At 43.7% G+C, this 15,958-nt stretch overlaps 1 protein-coding gene across 5 annotated transcripts in view; it reads left to right on the top strand.

The window, feature by feature from the left end:
- Positions 1 to 15,958, top strand: part of LOC118694206 (sphingosine-1-phosphate transporter SPNS2-like) — a 136,670-nt gene that overhangs the window by 81,026 nt on the left and 39,686 nt on the right. For 4 of the 5 annotated variants that reach the window (XR_004981382.1, XR_004981380.1, XM_036395198.1 and 1 more), the window contains exons 4-9: positions 2,327 to 2,478; positions 4,314 to 4,380; positions 6,923 to 7,065; positions 8,180 to 8,332; positions 10,003 to 10,192; positions 15,655 to 15,720. Coding sequence is in view for 2 of the 5 variants with exons in the window: in XM_036395198.1 (XP_036251091.1) it covers positions 2,327 to 2,478; positions 4,314 to 4,380; positions 6,923 to 7,065; positions 8,180 to 8,332; positions 10,003 to 10,192; positions 15,655 to 15,720 (771 nt within the window). In the remaining 3 variants the exon portion in view is untranslated. The remainder of the gene's footprint in view (positions 1 to 2,326; positions 2,479 to 4,313; positions 4,381 to 6,922; positions 7,066 to 8,179; positions 8,333 to 10,002; positions 10,193 to 15,654; positions 15,721 to 15,958) is intronic. The other variant, XR_004981381.1, reaches the window with a different exon arrangement.

Raw genomic sequence — 15,958 nt, 5'->3', positions numbered from 1 at the left:
TAAATCCCTTGAGTCACAGTATTGCCCTTTCTGCTCACACCCACGTGTGTGAGTTCCGTGTGTGCAGCTTGTGGGAGATGTATGAACGTGAGCAGCCCTGCACGCACCCTGCCAGCAAACAAGGAACCTGTATTCCTGCAGAAAATGCATATTGCTCCACAATTCACACCAAAATATGAGGAAGTGAAGAGTACACAAAAGTATTTTGTTTTTGTGGCTGTTGGAATCCTCAAAATGTTCTTTTCAACCAGGGAATACAGTGAGGAAAACAATGCAAACGTGTCAGTGGTAGATTTTTGTCTGCTGATGGATGTATTTATGACTGAGGCACATGGCTTGGAGTCTGCATGGTGTTTTCCATGTTTGTGAATGAGACTTGTACTCTAGCTTGGCTTCGTTGTAGGGCACAAAATCAGTAATTTCCCTTGACTTTTTCCTATCTGAAGAAGGAGAATTGGTAATTGCTTGTTTTTCCCAAAGCACTTTCATGGTTAAGGACATATCATAAGCATAGAATCACAGAGGAAGGGAAGGAACTTAAAATTCATCCCATCCCACCCCCTGCCATGGGTAGGGGCACCTTCCACTGTCCCAGGTTACTCCAAATCCCATCCAACCTTGTCTTAGACACCTCCAAGGATGGGGCAGCCACAGCTGCTCTGGGCATCCTGTGCCAGGGCCTCACCACCCTCACAGGGAAGAATTTCTTCCTAATATCTAATTTAAGCATGCCTTCCTTCAGTTTAAATCCCTGCTGTTCTTCTCACAAATGATCTACAGAATAATGACAGCAAATTGAGGATTTATAGAGGTTAAATTTGTAGAAATACATTTCCCCGTGCTTACAACTTACTGCATTGACTGCTTCATTTCTGTCCCTGCAATTATTTCTGGGTGTAGCTCAAGCTGCTTAGATGGCTGAGAGTTTGTTCTCATGTATCTGGTATTCAGGCATCAAAGCATTGTGTCTTAGCCTGCACTTAGCAGCACCCAGAAAACTGCAGGGGCAGTGAAAGAGCTTAGGTTGAAAATCAGGTCCTCACAGTTCATGAAAGTGTTGATTGAAATGGGCCATTAAAAAAATTCTATTGGATAAGCAAATTCTTTGTGGCCATTTTAGATTGAGTTGTGCTGAATGTGAGGTGTATCCTTGTGGCATTCACATTCTCTGAACAGAGAGAGGAAAGAGAAAACAATTCTTATCTTTACTTGCTGCTCCTGTTGTTTTTGCACATGTGGAATATTAGGAAGATTGTTTACCTGAAGTGATTTGTCAGCTGGATTCTGCTGAGGATTGTTTTGTTTCCTTGGCCAGTTGGAAGAAGCTGTGTCCTGACGGTCTGGAGACAGTCATGAGCTTTCTTTAGTATATATAGTATAGTATAGTATAGTATAGTATAGTATAGTATAGTATAGTATAGTATAGTATCATTTTAGTAGTCTTTAATATAGTATAGTATAATGTAATATAATGTAGTTTTAATAAAGCAATTGTTCAGCATTCTGGATCAATGGAGTCAGATGCCAGTCATTCCCAGATGTTGGGGTCGCCTGTTTTTTGATATATCCTCACCCTGTGGGATTGCCCTTCAGCCAGCCAGGCAGGTGCTCCCTGGGCAGCTGAATGCCTCCTGCATGCCCCTGCCCTGTGTGGCTCTGGATCATTCCCTGCAGGTCCTGCTTGCAGAGGACACAGACGTTCCTGGGTTCCCAGTGAAGCTCAGGTCTCCTCTGAGAGTTTTGGGGAGGTGTCCGCTGCTGTTCAAGGCAAGTGGAGTGAGATGGGTGCTTAGCACCTTTGAAAGATTCCATTACTCCATAGCTTTTAGTGAAGGAAGACATTTAGTTTGGGGGATTGCAGGTTCCACTCTTTCCCAACTTTGAATAGCCTTTAGGATTTCCCAGTAGAACCTGTCCTTGGCACACTGGGAAGGATGGGTTGTGCTCAGCAGGAGTTGCTGTTCCTGGATCCCAGAGCAGGGTTTGTTACACTCACCCACCTCCCCAGGCCTTCCCAAAGCAGCAAGAGTGAGCTGGGATCTGGCAATAAACTGGGGGTCTTCTGCCTCTTTTAGGACATGTTCTTGAATGTGACTGAGTAAATGTTTTATTATTACTTTTCTTTCATGCCTATAAATCTTCACAAAAACTTATTGTCCCTTTCTTCTGGGCAAAAGACAAATGAAACAGCTCTGAAGTTCTAAAAATATATGCATACAGGAGCATCATTTTCCAGTCACATGAACTTGTATTTCCCTGACTGCTGTCCATCCTGAATTAAAAAAGCCAAGGGGGGACCTGCTAATGTTTCTATTTCTTTTCTCAGTATTTCTGGCTCTTTGTGCTCTCCCGGGGTTTGGTTGGCATTGGTGAAGCGAGTTATTCTACTATTGCACCAACCATCATCGGAGACCTGTTCACCAAAAACACAAGGACCCTGATGCTCTCTGTTTTCTACTTTGCAATTCCTCTGGGCAGGTAAGTGACACAAAGATTTTTCAATCTGCTTATGGCTTCTCTCTTAAATAAACTCACATAGATCTGAAATTGCTAATGATGATAGTTCTTGACCTTGGCTGGAATGTAGACAGGAAAATATTGTGAGCAGTGACTAATTAGTTGCAGGAATTAGATTCTTTTTTTGCCCTGTTACTGGTTCATGTGTGACTTTTGGGAACTAATGGGAAGTTCGTTGTTGGTTTATTTAGTTTTTTTCCTCAATTTTTACAGCAATGGGGTGGAAATGGAATAAAAATATTTTAGCTGACTTTTTATTCCAGTGGAATTTCTTTATCAGCCCAGCACAGTATCTGATTGTTGGGACAGGAGGGAATCTGTCATTATTTTTATTTTTTAAAATAATGGCTGACCCTCTATTGTGGTATTGTCAGCAAGGTGGCTTTGCATAGTTTGCATAGTTTCCCAGAGCTGGACAACATCCTGGGAAAAAGGGCAATATGGGTTCATTTCCAGCAGGGAATCCATGGGCAACATGTTCCAAACTCAGAGAAAAACTTCTGGTGGTGCATTTTACAAGCTGGAGCACTTACCTGTGAGATAAAACTCACAAACATCCTTTTGCTCTTGAGGAAATAGAGAGAAACAGATCCTTAACTGGTGAAAAGAGTATTTTGCCAAGAGGACCAAGGATTCCAAGTATTCACATAGAAAATTCAATGAACTTAAAAGAAATTACAAATATTCATCCTGTTGAGCCTGATTCTGAGACTTCATTGTCTCAACATCCAGCAGCAGCGTGGATTACAAAGCCATGGAGGATAGGACAAGGGCTGTAAATTGAAAGATGGTTTGATTGGATATTAGGAAGAAATTCCTCCCTGTGAAGGTGGTGAAGCCCTGGCACAGATTCCCAGAGCAGCTGTGGCTGCCCCTGGATCCCTGGAAGTGCCCAAGGCTGGACAGGGCTTGGAGCAGCCTGGGACAGTGGGAGGTGTCCCTGCCATGGCAGGGGGTAGAACTGGATGAATTTTAAGTTTCTTCCCAACCCAAACCAGTCTGTGATGATTCATGGCTTGATTTTAGGGGCTGTCTGGGTAAAATGCCCAGTTCTAGGGAGGTCTGACAACCTCCAAAGCTTAGCAGACTCTTCAATAAAGGAAGGGAGGTCAGGGAGGGGGGTTCACAGTTGTCCCATTGCAATCCTAGCAACTTTAGCCAAGGCAGTCTCAGCAACAAATGCAGCAGTTTTGAAAAAGGGTATTTACTTCAGTTCATGTTGAGAGAAATGTGGCTATGTTCACCTTTAGTCTCTTGTGATGCACCTTTTGTCTTACATGTGGCTGAAGGTCTCCCAACAAACTTCTTGTATGTTCTTCTTGGTTTTTCTTCCAAGCTAACAGCAAGTAGTCTCTTCCTGCTTAATTAGAACCAATTATTATTTAGTGGCAAGAAGAAAAAAAATCTAATGATGGAATATGGCCTGTCCTTGAAGGGCACTTTTTAACTGAAAGCTTGAACATAAAATTGTTCAATATTCATATTAGTACAGAGTACTGATGTAGAAGTGAAATTGGGAAATAAATTCTTTTAAAGTCTTTCTTTCCATCCACTGTAGATTGAAAGGTCAGCTATAAACTTCCAAATTTCCATCAGATTTGGACATTTTTAGATCAGCACTGCTGGGTAGAGTCACATAGTAGCCACCATCTGCTTCAATCCCTGTATCTCTTCCTGTAGGACAAGAGAGCTGAGGACACACAGTTGGTTGTGCCTCTCTTTGCCTTTGTCTAAGAACAGCTGTGAGTGTGGCACACTTCAGGCTCTGACCAACTCTCTCTTGGCCTTTCTTGCAGTGGCTTGGGGTACATCACTGGCTCGAGTGTGAAGCAGGTTGCTGGAGACTGGCACTGGGCACTGCGGGTAAGTCCCTCTTAATGGCACATCTTAATGAGAGCTGGTTGGTTGATTAGTGTTAGCAAGAGTTCCATCACACAATGGCTCAACCTGTTATTGTATCTGAAAGGTGAAGGATTGGAGGTTACATCTGTGGGTGTTGAGTGCATGGCAGATGCACTCTCTAAGCAAAGATTTGTGAGCTTGTGGGACTTGGAGTTTTCCCTGCTTGGGAGCAAGAATTTTCCAATCACTTTGTTATCAATCAATCAATCAATCATGACTTTTTGATGGGGGCAGGAAGATGAGGCATTGGCCTTAAATCAACTCCACAGTCTTTCAGTCTCCTGCTGTCAAGAAACTCTGAGAATGGCTTCCGGCTTTGAGGAAAAAACACTTTGTTCCAGTTTCCGCTTGTTTTTCTGCCCTGAGACACTCTGTTTCCTTCTATTTTAACCTCTTGGGACCCTGATAAATGGGCTGAAAAGATAATCCACTCCAATCACATGCTCACAAACAGCTTCTGCACACAAAGATGTCTTGAAAGAGCCGAGAGGAAGTGGCCCAGCAGAACTGGTTTCTGACCTTTGGTGCTGTGGGTGGCATGTGAGGTGCATTCTCTGGCTCTGGCACTTCATGAGGACCATGAATCTCATGAAGCTCAGGCCAGCACTGTTTATAAGAGTTGGTGATGAAATGCAAGGGTTCCCATCTGAAGCAAATACACCCTCTGTGACACAGGCCATGCCCAGGGTAAGCAAAGCCAGGAGCAGGAGCATCACCATGAATGGTTCATCTGGGAGAGTGGAGGGCAGTTTCCAGCTGTGCACCTGGAGTGGAAAGTGGAGTAGCCTAAAGCTTCCCACCAGAAGGATGCTGCCTAATTAGCAGAAATATTTAAGAGTAACATGAACTTTTGAGCAGAGGCAAACACAAGAAGTAAAAACCCCAAAGCCTGTCCTCTGGTCGGTGGGCTTTAACTGGAGCACTCTTGGAAAACCCAAATGGTTAATCTGTGAAAAGAGATCATTACTAGAACTTTTCAGGTGGTGTCTTCATAGTTATCCTGAGAAATCCAGCTATCTGCAAGACTGTACCCCTTACAGCTCATGATTCCTACTATAAATGACACATTGGGGCAGGATTCCCTGGCTGTACAAAATCTGGGGAATCTGATGAGCTGCACACATCTGTGGGCGTTGCTTTGAAGACCATTGCTCAGTCTTTGTAGTCACACAGCACATCTAAAAAGCATCCAGACATCAGTGTAAAGCAGCTTCCATCCCTGTGGCAATTATGTGCTCTTACAAGATGGGAATGACTCCCCAAGATGATGCTTCCCTCTGTGATCTCCTGTGGGCTCCAAATACAGAAGAGGTCAGGAATAATCCACACTTCAGTGGGCTGAAAAAGACAGCAGGGCACATGGACAAGTGGCAGCTTTGTCTCTAGATCTAACAATAAAGCAAGTGTTTCACTGCAGCATTACTGAGTGCCCATGGATATTGTCCTGATGGGTACTTAAGCTTTTAGATAAAAATCAAAGACACTTGCAATCATTTGGCTGTAGAAAAAACAGCATTTCCAATATTTTTTACCAGTTCTGTGTCTTCTGTTCATGTGTCATTAGGATACTGTATCAGGCTTCAATGTATTCCTAGATGAGTGATTTTCCTGACTTTTAAATTCTGAAATACTTTTGTCTTTCCTTCCCTAGAAGGATTGTGAGTTTGTCATCTTTGGACATGAAACACTGCTCCATGTGTAAAGGCAATTCTTAGGTTAATAATGGAAGCTTTTTTTTTTTTCTTGAACAGGAATTATTTTTTAAATAGCATGTCTAGATGAGATGATAGTTCAGTGAAATCCATGTTCCTATTTTCCTGATGGAGCTGTTTTCCATCTGACAATAATGGAATTTCAGTGTCAAAACAAGAATAGTTCTTATAAATGCTGTGGGATCTTTGTAATTTTGCCTAGTGCTTGGGAGAAAGGGTTGGATATTGGGAAACCAAGCCCTTGAATGTGTTGTTTCCCTATCTTCCAGCCTGAATTTCAATGTTTCTTGGTTGGTTGTACTGAGGAAGATGCCTGAAAACAGGAAGGCATTGTGGGTTAGCTGGAAGAGGGATGTGTATCAAGCAAGGGTTTTCAAAACCAGCATGTTTCCTACATCCAGAGATCTTTCAGCTGGTCTAATTGCCTTTAAATGGCCTCTGCACTCACCCAGAAACCAGCTGGTCTCTCAGCCTAGACCTCCTCCTAGCTGGGAGTAGGTTTCCAAAGAGTTAAACATCGCTCAAGAATCATGTTTAGATGAATCTTGGTACTTATGAACACAATGGACTGCCTTACTTAGGGTAATTTCAAAGCTGCATGTGTCCAGAGTGAGATAAGAGAGCCCAGAGAATGACATGGAGGAAGGACAGGAGCAGATGCCTCGATGCTCACAGTCTGACTGGCTGTGAGGAGCAGTCACTGAAACCAAAAGGATGTCTTCTGCTTCTTCCTGACCAGTCAAAGCAAACCCTCCTGGCTCCTGTGCTAATTCCCTGCTCCTTTCTTGCAGGTATCTCCACTCCTGGGAATGATAACAGGGACACTCATCTTGATATTTGTGCCTGCTGCTAAAAGAGGAAATGCTGAACAGCTTGGGGGACAGCTGAAGGCTCGGACTTCATGGCTGAGAGACATGAAAGCATTGATTAGAAAGTAAGAGCATGAATAAAAACCATGTTTTACCTCTGGAACATCCAGTGGTCTGGATTTAGCACAGTGAGACTGGAAAGTGATGACATGCAGGGAGTTGCAGGAAGTTTAGTCTGTGGACCTAGGGAAGAAAATCACACTTACGTGAGGTATTGACTGCTGTGACAATGATGAATTCCAAGTTTTGCTCTAACCTTTCCAAGATTGGCATCTAAGAAAAAGCTTGCTTTGCTTGGCTCATACTTCACACAAATCAGGGCCTTTGAAGTGTAGAAATTGCTGTGTTCCTGTATTAATTGTTGTGCCACTGCTGTTCAGACACTTAGATCCTTTTTCTTCTTTAAAAGAGCTATTCTGCTGAGGGAGAAAAGAGTTTCAGCAATTTAAGATAAAAAACCACACAGAAGCTTGAACTATGGCAAGTTTAAATATATCTGAACAACCACAGGTGGCTGAATCCATGAGAACTGAATGTGCTTGGGCACTTGTCTGTGTGCATAAAGGTTCACATGCTCACAAGTGCTTCAGCAGCTGCACTTCCTTCCAGAAGTCTGGCCTGTGAATGTGCAAATACTTTCACTTGTGAATTCAGGGTTACCTTGTAATTCTGATGGGAAATTTATGATGGAACTACTGGCTAGAACACCTCCCTGGTATTGTCATCCAGGGCCAAAGGACTATGAAGAGCAATGTGAGCTAATTTAGCATTATTTCTATGTTACTGCCTTTGGTAGTTGGTGTAAGTAGTAACCATATGGTGGCATGGATGGGGAGGGAGAAGTGAAACTGCTCCTCCAAGTAAACAGGTGACATTAGGGTGAAAGCCCTGAAAGTCACATATCCTGTCTTAGTGACCAAGTTCTGATTGCCGTCTCAAACAGCCCCTGTGTGGCACTCTGATGAGTTCAGTTTGTTATTATAAGTAGAGCATCGCATGTGGATATTCCATGCTTCTTATTCTCCGTTCCTTTTTGCCTTGTGTTACCTCTGCCCCTTGGCAAAGAGAAGTGGCAGGTGTGGGGGGACACTGGCCTTTGTCACTGAAGCCCTGGCTCCTGCATGGGGGTCCTGCTTTTCCATTTGTTTCACTGAACCTTCCCTTGGTTTTGTCTCCCAGCCGCAGCTATGTGTTCTCATCCCTGGCCACCTCAGCTGTCTCCTTTGCCACGGGGGCCCTTGGAATGTGGATCCCTCTGTACCTTCACAGAGCACAGGTTGTGCAGAAGACAGCAGAGACCTGCAGCTCCCAGCCCTGTGGCACCAAAGATAGGTGAGAGCCAGAGTCAGCTGCTTCACACAGGGGGAGAGGGGGTGGGGGTTATTTACCAGAGGAAACAGGCAAGTCCCACAGAGACAAGGTACTAGAATGTCTGTAATTTCCTCTAGGTCCTTGTAACAATGATAGGAAATGCTGGGATTGTAAACTAGGCTTTATTTCTCTTCTTCATTGCATGAAGTCAAACCAAGGGAGAAGCAATGACCTCAGCTCTGTCTTAGTTCCCAGGCTGTGGTGCAGAGCAGAAAAGAGAAATCCTCTAAGGAGGATGTTTGGAGAGCTGAGAATTTGGTTCCTTAAGACCCAGAATAAGCTGGCAGGTTAGGAAGCCCCAGTGGTGCCTGTAATTCAGAGGTTGGAATGGTTTCCCTAAAGGTGCAGGGACTAATCCTGTAGGCTTTTGTTTCTCTGTGGGGCAGGACTTCTCTGTTTTATTGCTCTGTAAACTGCTGTGTGTGCTGAGTTTTGCTGAAGATGTCCCAGAGATCTGGGACACTTTGGGCTGGAGTGTTTGATGTTTTACAGTGGTTTGTTTTCAGTCCTGGTTATGGAATATCACTTGCAACACATATGCTGTGAAAAGTAATTCTTCATTTTGTGATTTACATTGGGGGCACAAACCAAGAAATGCTATAAAATCATTCCTCCGGGTAAATAACAGATACTAAAAAAGCTTTTTGTCAGATCTTTTGCTTTTTAGCTCAAGAGGGAAAATAATATTAGGAAAACCTTCTTGCCATAACATAATCCCATCTCAATTAAAGTAGTTAGTGGTGTGGAGTCCATCAACCAGAGTGTCCAGCAGGCAAGCTCAGGCTGTTCCACAAAAATGCAGTGAGCCAAACACACAGTTCCAGCCTGACTGCCTGTCTGCTGTTTACAAAGAGAATTTCCCCCTCCTTGATGACACCTCAATTTTGAACTGTCCTCAAGCTACTCCTTTGTGGTTGCCCAAGGCCCTGTAATCCAAGTCCTGCACATATCATATGGAGAATCCTCCTGGCTCTTTAAATTGAAATTAACTCATTTCAAATGTATAACCTAACAGCAAAAAGCTTCTTTGAAGTGGCCTGAAAGGAGTTATAAAGTCAAAGTATGTTGGAAATCACTGGTGTTTAAGAGTCCTGTTAGGTTTCCTTGCCCTGAAGCTTCCTGGTGCCTGTCCATGATTTCCCCTCATGTGATCAATGAAAGGTTATTAATTAGTTTTGTGCATACATAATTAGCTGGGCAGGCTCTTCCTAGGAATCCCAGTTCCACTGAGGGAAGCAGTGTGAGCCCTTTGCACCCCTTTGCCCATAGATCACAACCTGTGTACAATGATCAATTTCCTATGCTGTGTTTTTCTTAGTTGCAGGGGGAAAGGGCTAAAATCATGAGAATTTGTTTTATTTAAAATTTGCAAAGCCATTATGCAAATGGTGCAAATTAGTCAGTTTACCCTAATAATTATATTATTAATAATAAAATAACAATACCTAATAAAATAATAATAACTAATAAAACAATAATACATAGTAAAATAATAGTACCTAATAAAATAATAATACCCAAAGACTATGCCCATTTTGGGGAAAAACTCAAAAAAAATCCTCCCACATTTCTCTTATTTTCTTTCTTTCTTTCTTTCCTTTTTTTTTTTTTCATTTTTTATTTTTGGACAGTTTGATTTTTGGAGCAATCACGTGCTTCACTGGCTTCCTGGGTGTAATCACAGGGGCAGGAGCCACCAAATGGTGCAGGTCCAAGACCCAGCGAGCTGATCCTCTTGTCTGTGCTGTTGGGATGCTGGGCTCAGCCATCTTCATCTGTCTGATCTTCGTGGCAGCCAAGAGCAGCATTGTGGGAGCCTATGTAAGTAAAATCCTTTCCATATGCCAGCCCCTAGCAAACTCCTTGAGGGCTGTGTGCGTTTCTGTCCCCTGCAGAAAGCCTGGGATGTTCTCTTTGCCCTTCTGAATGTCCTTCTTTTTGCCTCTTGGCATGCTGGCACCATCTAAGTGTGCCTGAAATCTCAGCTGCTTATCCCTGCTGCCATCAGAATTCAGAGCTCCATGGAAACCCACAGCCTTTGGGCTGTTCTATCTGCACCTCAATCCACACCTTTATTGCTCTTGCCTAATGTTTTGGTACAGGAAGATTGAGCACTTCCCTTGCAGTGAGGGTGATGTAGCTGCAGTGGTACCAGATGACAATTACAGTGTAATTTGTCTGTGGGCAAGCTTCTGGCTCCCTTCCAGTACCATTCATTTCCACAACCAGGTGGATTGCACCAGGCCAGTATTAATAACCCAGTGATTTCAATTTGTTATCTGTGTTACCATAGCCCAGGAACCTACAGTGCTTGATGCTGCACAAATGCAGATTAAAATGTGGCCCCTCCCTGAGTGCTTATAATTGAATTATATGAAAAGATATCAAATAGATCCAGATAAATAGAATGGTTTGGGTTGGAAGGGACTTTTGGAGGTCATCCAACCCCCACTTGCACTAGACCTTGCTGCTGGGAGCCCCCTCCAATCCGGCCTTGAATATTTCCAGGAATGAGGCATCCACCACCTCCTGGCCACCCTGTGCCAATGCTTTACCACCTTTTAAAAAACTCCTTCCTTACATCTCATCTAAACCAACTCTCTTTTAGTTAGACTAAAGGGAAAAAGAAAAGCTCAACTGAAATAATCCAGCCTCAGGCTAGAATCTTGCTTTCAGCAGGGAGTAGAAATCCAGGCACTGAACAAGTCTCTGCTTCCCTTTTAATGTCGGAATGAGAGAAGCCTGGGACCTGGGAGAAGTTTATAAAGGGAAAGTATGAGATGTTTGGAGTAGTGGGCTCCCTTCTGAAAGCCCACCCTTCCCTTCCACGCTGCAGCACCTGCTCATCCAGCAAGGAGAATTCCTGTACAAGGGACCAGCCAAGTGCTGTTCCTCCTTTCTCTGTGTTTCCACACTGGCCTGGCCATGGTTATTTGCTGAGTCTCTCAGCAGCTGCCACACTTATGGGCAAGCACAACCAGAAAGAGTGAAAGTTCAAAATCATTAAGACACAGCCAAGAATACCTCCTCTGGCTATTTAAGATTCAGGTCTCTGGTTTGTGACCATGAACTAACATTTGAACTGGCAGAAAATGCTCACCTCAGCCAGCCTGTTAGAAGGTGTTACTGGTTACCCTCCTTTCATTGATCTATCACACCCCTCACCTGCTCCCTCCACCTCTTTGTGCAGACAGAGCTGTGATTTTCTCCTTTCCCAGACCTAGTGACAGACATGTTCATTTGTGGTGTTCAGTCTCTTTATACAGAAACTTCTCCCTTTCTAGGCTGGAAATACTGTTTTCAGAAATTGTGCAGCAGGAGCTGGCTATTAATCTCATTTTTATCTTTTTTTTTTCTATTTTTTAATAGCCATGTGACTATTCTGCATTGTTTAAGTATATAAATATAGATGGTATCATTTAAACAATCATTGAAGCAATTTATTTTATTATGGATGAGCAGTAAATCTAATAAAGAGTCAATGATTTGCAAAGGAAGTTAGAGCTGCATATGGAGGTGGTGTAGGGAATATGAGCCTATTTGTGATCTATTAGGCTGAAGCAAGAAGCTCTGCCTCTCCACAGCCCCAAATACTCTGCTGCTGGAAACCTGATGCCCAGAAAGAGGGGACAGGTCTGGGCTGGAGCTACCAGTGTCTCATTATTGTAGCAGAGCCACACTGAATTGACTTTCCAAGGCAAGTTTCTAACACAAACTCATGTTTTTCCATGCCATTCAGAGAGCTGTTGCAATCTTGCAGACTTCCAGAGAGTTCCATTCCCTTGTATTTCAAGGAGAAGAGGAGTAGGGGGCCTGCACTGCCAGGTTGCATGGTGTAGCAGTTTCTCATTGCTCTTTGTTTTAAGTCTCATTGGTCCATAATGAAGAGAAGAGTGTTCTGTGGCTGGTGGGCAGAATGATGGGCCAGGTTACCTTCCTTATCTCAAAGTCCATGATGAAATCTCCTGGAAACAGTGCAGTAAAATTTATGGGTTGATTTTCCTGTCTCTGATGTCTTCCTTGACAGCTTGTGCTGGCTCACATCCTTGAGTTCTGTGTCTGTGGAAGGCAAGGCAATGTCTGTCCCCCAGCATGGTGGTATTTGCCAGCCTTCTGTACTGTGGCTGTCCTTAGGCTTCTGTCGTGGATCACACCGTGCAAAAATTGACAGTGAATGTTTTTGCAACCCTCCTTGGCTCAGAGCCTTAAAATTCTCACTTCCAAGCCATTAGGTGAGTTCCCATGAGATGATGTTCTCTCTCACTGAGAGAGAGAGCTGCAGTGGCCACCAGATCACCATCTCCCTCCCTGCTTTAGTTAACAGTTGAGAGCTTTATTGCTGACTGATACAGGCATCAGCTTCAATGAAGTGTTCAGCACTCCAGCAAGAGCCTGCAGAGCCCTTGCTTTTTAATTTATTGGTTTTATCTTTCTGGAAAAGACCTGAATTTCCATTAACAGGATCACCCTGCCCCTTACATGCTGTGTACTGTCTGCTCTCTCCCTCCCCTGAGCACATGTACTGTTTCTCTCCTGCTCTGTCCTTTCTTGCAATTGATTTTGGTCCCTGGGGGCAGTTGCTGTTCCCATTCTGTAGCAGCCACTCCCACCTGAGGCAGGTAGACAGGTGACTTTATTCCAGCCAATCTTTTCATACTGATCCAGTAATTATTGGCAGTGGTAAAGTGGCTGGCAAGGTGGACTAAAACAACAATTCTGTATAATTTAGCTGCCCAGACACCTGTATTTCTCTATTTTACTATCTTGCTTGGCTGTATAGTCCAATCACTTCTTACTCAGTTTGCCTTGCAGCGTGTGGATTTGTGTGTTGTAATCCAGCTCCTTAAAGCACCAATTTGCATATCTGTAAGTCCCACTTTTCCTGAAATGCAAACTCTTTGAAACTTGGTTTTCAAACCTGTCTCTGGAAACCCATTATGTGTGTGGCATCATCATCTCACAGTGCTCAGACTTTTCAACTGCAGATTTTACACTTGTTTAAATCTCCAAGTGACTGGAGAGAGGTGCTCTGCTTTGCCTTCCTTTGACACTGTTCCAAATTCCTCAATTTCAACATCTATTTCAATTCCTCAAAGACATTTTATGGTCTTGCAGAAACAGCAAATCCCAGGGTAAAACCTTGCCAGAGAGCTTTTACAGCAGCTTAGTCTCAACCCCAGGGACTTTCTGTTGTCATGTTGTTGGTGACCTGCCTGCTTCTGAGGCATCAATATTGCCCAGAACTGAGCTGGAGGCAGAATTGCTCCAAATTCAGGAGTACATGAGGGTGTGTTACCCACCATTTCAGAGAGAAATACAAATAATGAAGATACTGATAGATACACCCTTTGCAAGCAGTCGTGGAAGGCATTTGTCACCTGCTTAGAACTTGCTGTGAGAGCTGCTGGTGTGTCCATCTGAACCCTGCTTTATTTATCATTTTTGGGAGTCAGAGTTGGCTAACTGATCACTTAAACAGAAAAGCACAGATGAGCAATCAGACACCAAATGGACGTGGTGAGATGTTACACAGCACAGCTGGAGCCAGAAACAGATGTATATGTAGAGGTGAAGTCTCAGTGTAAAATGAGGCTTCAAAAAGTGTGTGAGGAGTCCAAACTGAGCATTTCAGGAGCTATAATCTGCTCTGGGGCTGCCCTATTTGCTGGAAGCATCCCTGGAGCCTCCCTTCTGCAGAAATGCCACATATCCTCACATGCCCTTTCCAGTGGGTGAACTCATTTTTACAAGCCCCCATCAGCAGCTGAAGGACAGACGTTTTTAATGTATCTTCTATCCTGCTTTTTGATCTTCCTCTTGTTCCTCTTTTTCTTTTACCAGTACCCAGCTATTAATCACATGTTTCATGGATTGGTTGAAACACACATTCATCAGCTCAGAACTGGTGTGCTCTGAAGTTTGCAGCATTTCAGTGATTTATTTAAAGGACTTGTGCTAAATTCCTGCACAAGGGACACGTTCTTGCTGCCTGTAGCAATTCAAATGTGTCCATTTCATAGCAGCTGAAGGCAGCAGTTGCCTGCTTGCAGTGCTGGCAGGACAGGCTGATGCTGCATTGAGAAGTGTGATTCCATTGTTGCCAAGCTCGGTTTGGTCTCTCCAGCCACAGAACCCAGCAAGAGCAGCTGCAAAGCTGTAGCAGGACAGATTTCAGAGCAGGTCTGAGTATGGATCTGGTACCCATGGGACACATGGCTTCAACTCCTGAGAAGCACCTTGGTTTATTGGATGTGTTCTTACCTTGGCAGTTGTCATCTCCAGGGAGAGCCAGTCTCAAGGCAGACCCATGGACAGTGGGAAAATGGAAATAGAGATTTCATAGCTGCAGCTGGGCTGTAATGACTGGCTCAGACACCATCACAGAGGAAGCAGATCCAGTTACACAGAAAAAGGGGATGGGGAGGGAAAGTATTTGGGAAACAAAGACAATTTTAGAAACAAATAGAGGAAGCTTCTGTAGGCCAGTGCATAAGACTTGCTAAATAAAGCACATTATTCCTGGCAGTGACAGGGTGGTCTGAGGGGTTTAGGCAACCTCATCTGGTGTGTGGGACAGACAGTGGCAGTGGTCACATCATGGCACAGCTGCCACTCTTGCAGTTCTGTGGCTTTTAATGTCTCTTGCTGACCACCTCCACAGAGCCAAGGATTGTATTTCACCACAAGACACTGATGTAGCAAAGGCCAGAGTCAATTCCAGTCTCCACTGGACAGATATTACCTGTGTAAGGCTGTCAGGGAGGGAAGGGATCCTCCACAGCTCTCTGCAGAGAACCTCAGCTGCTTTGCTGCAGAGCTGAACACAAAACTTGGTTCCCAGGAATGCAAATAGCTGTGCTTTGGGGAGCTGTGGCTTTCTTGCCTTTTCTAACTGGCTTTTTGGAAAAGAATAGTGCAAGTTGGACTTGATGATCCTTAAAGGGCTTTTCCAACCTCAACAATTCCGTGATTCTAAGTATGCAAGCCTGGGGCTGTCTCTCATGCTGGTTTTTCATGTTCTTCTAAAATCAAATGTGTCAGCCTTTAATTTAGCTGCTCTGTAGATCATAAACTTAGTTTACAATAACAACATTTCAGCCCTCTAGAGCCCTGATACAAGTCTATGGTTTCTTGATAGTCAGGATAAACCACAACAGCAACAAGGAGTGTGCTGTGTAGGTATGAGAAAAATATACAACAAAAGAAAGTTTGTGGCAGGTTATTTTTTCCTCTGAATGCCAAGTGAATAAATCTTCTCCTTTTTGTGTGTTTTGTTACAACAGATTTGCATTTTTATCGGAGAAACTCTTCTGTTCTCAAACTGGGCTATCACAGCAGACATACTAATGGTGAGTGCACTTTGGAACAGCCTCTTTCTGTGCTCAGAGCTGTTTGGCAACTTGCAAGAGCAACCTGAAGTTCACAATTTCTTCTAGATCCTAGTCCCTACTTTAGCCTATTCTGGTTTTCATTCTTAGTATTTTTACTTACTGAAAAGTGACATAGGGAGAAAGAAAGAGAGAAAAAAGATCCTTTATTCTGAGCATCAGGGAGAGATGTCCAGAAAGGACAACATTTCTGAATTCA

The sequence above is a fragment of the Molothrus ater genome, chromosome 21 (assembly GCF_012460135.2).
Source record: "Molothrus ater isolate BHLD 08-10-18 breed brown headed cowbird chromosome 21, BPBGC_Mater_1.1, whole genome shotgun sequence".
NCBI classification, from domain to species: Eukaryota; Metazoa; Chordata; class Aves; order Passeriformes; family Icteridae; genus Molothrus; species Molothrus ater.
The sequence above is the reverse complement of the archived record's forward strand: the minus strand, read 5'-3'. Positions and strand labels throughout refer to the sequence as shown.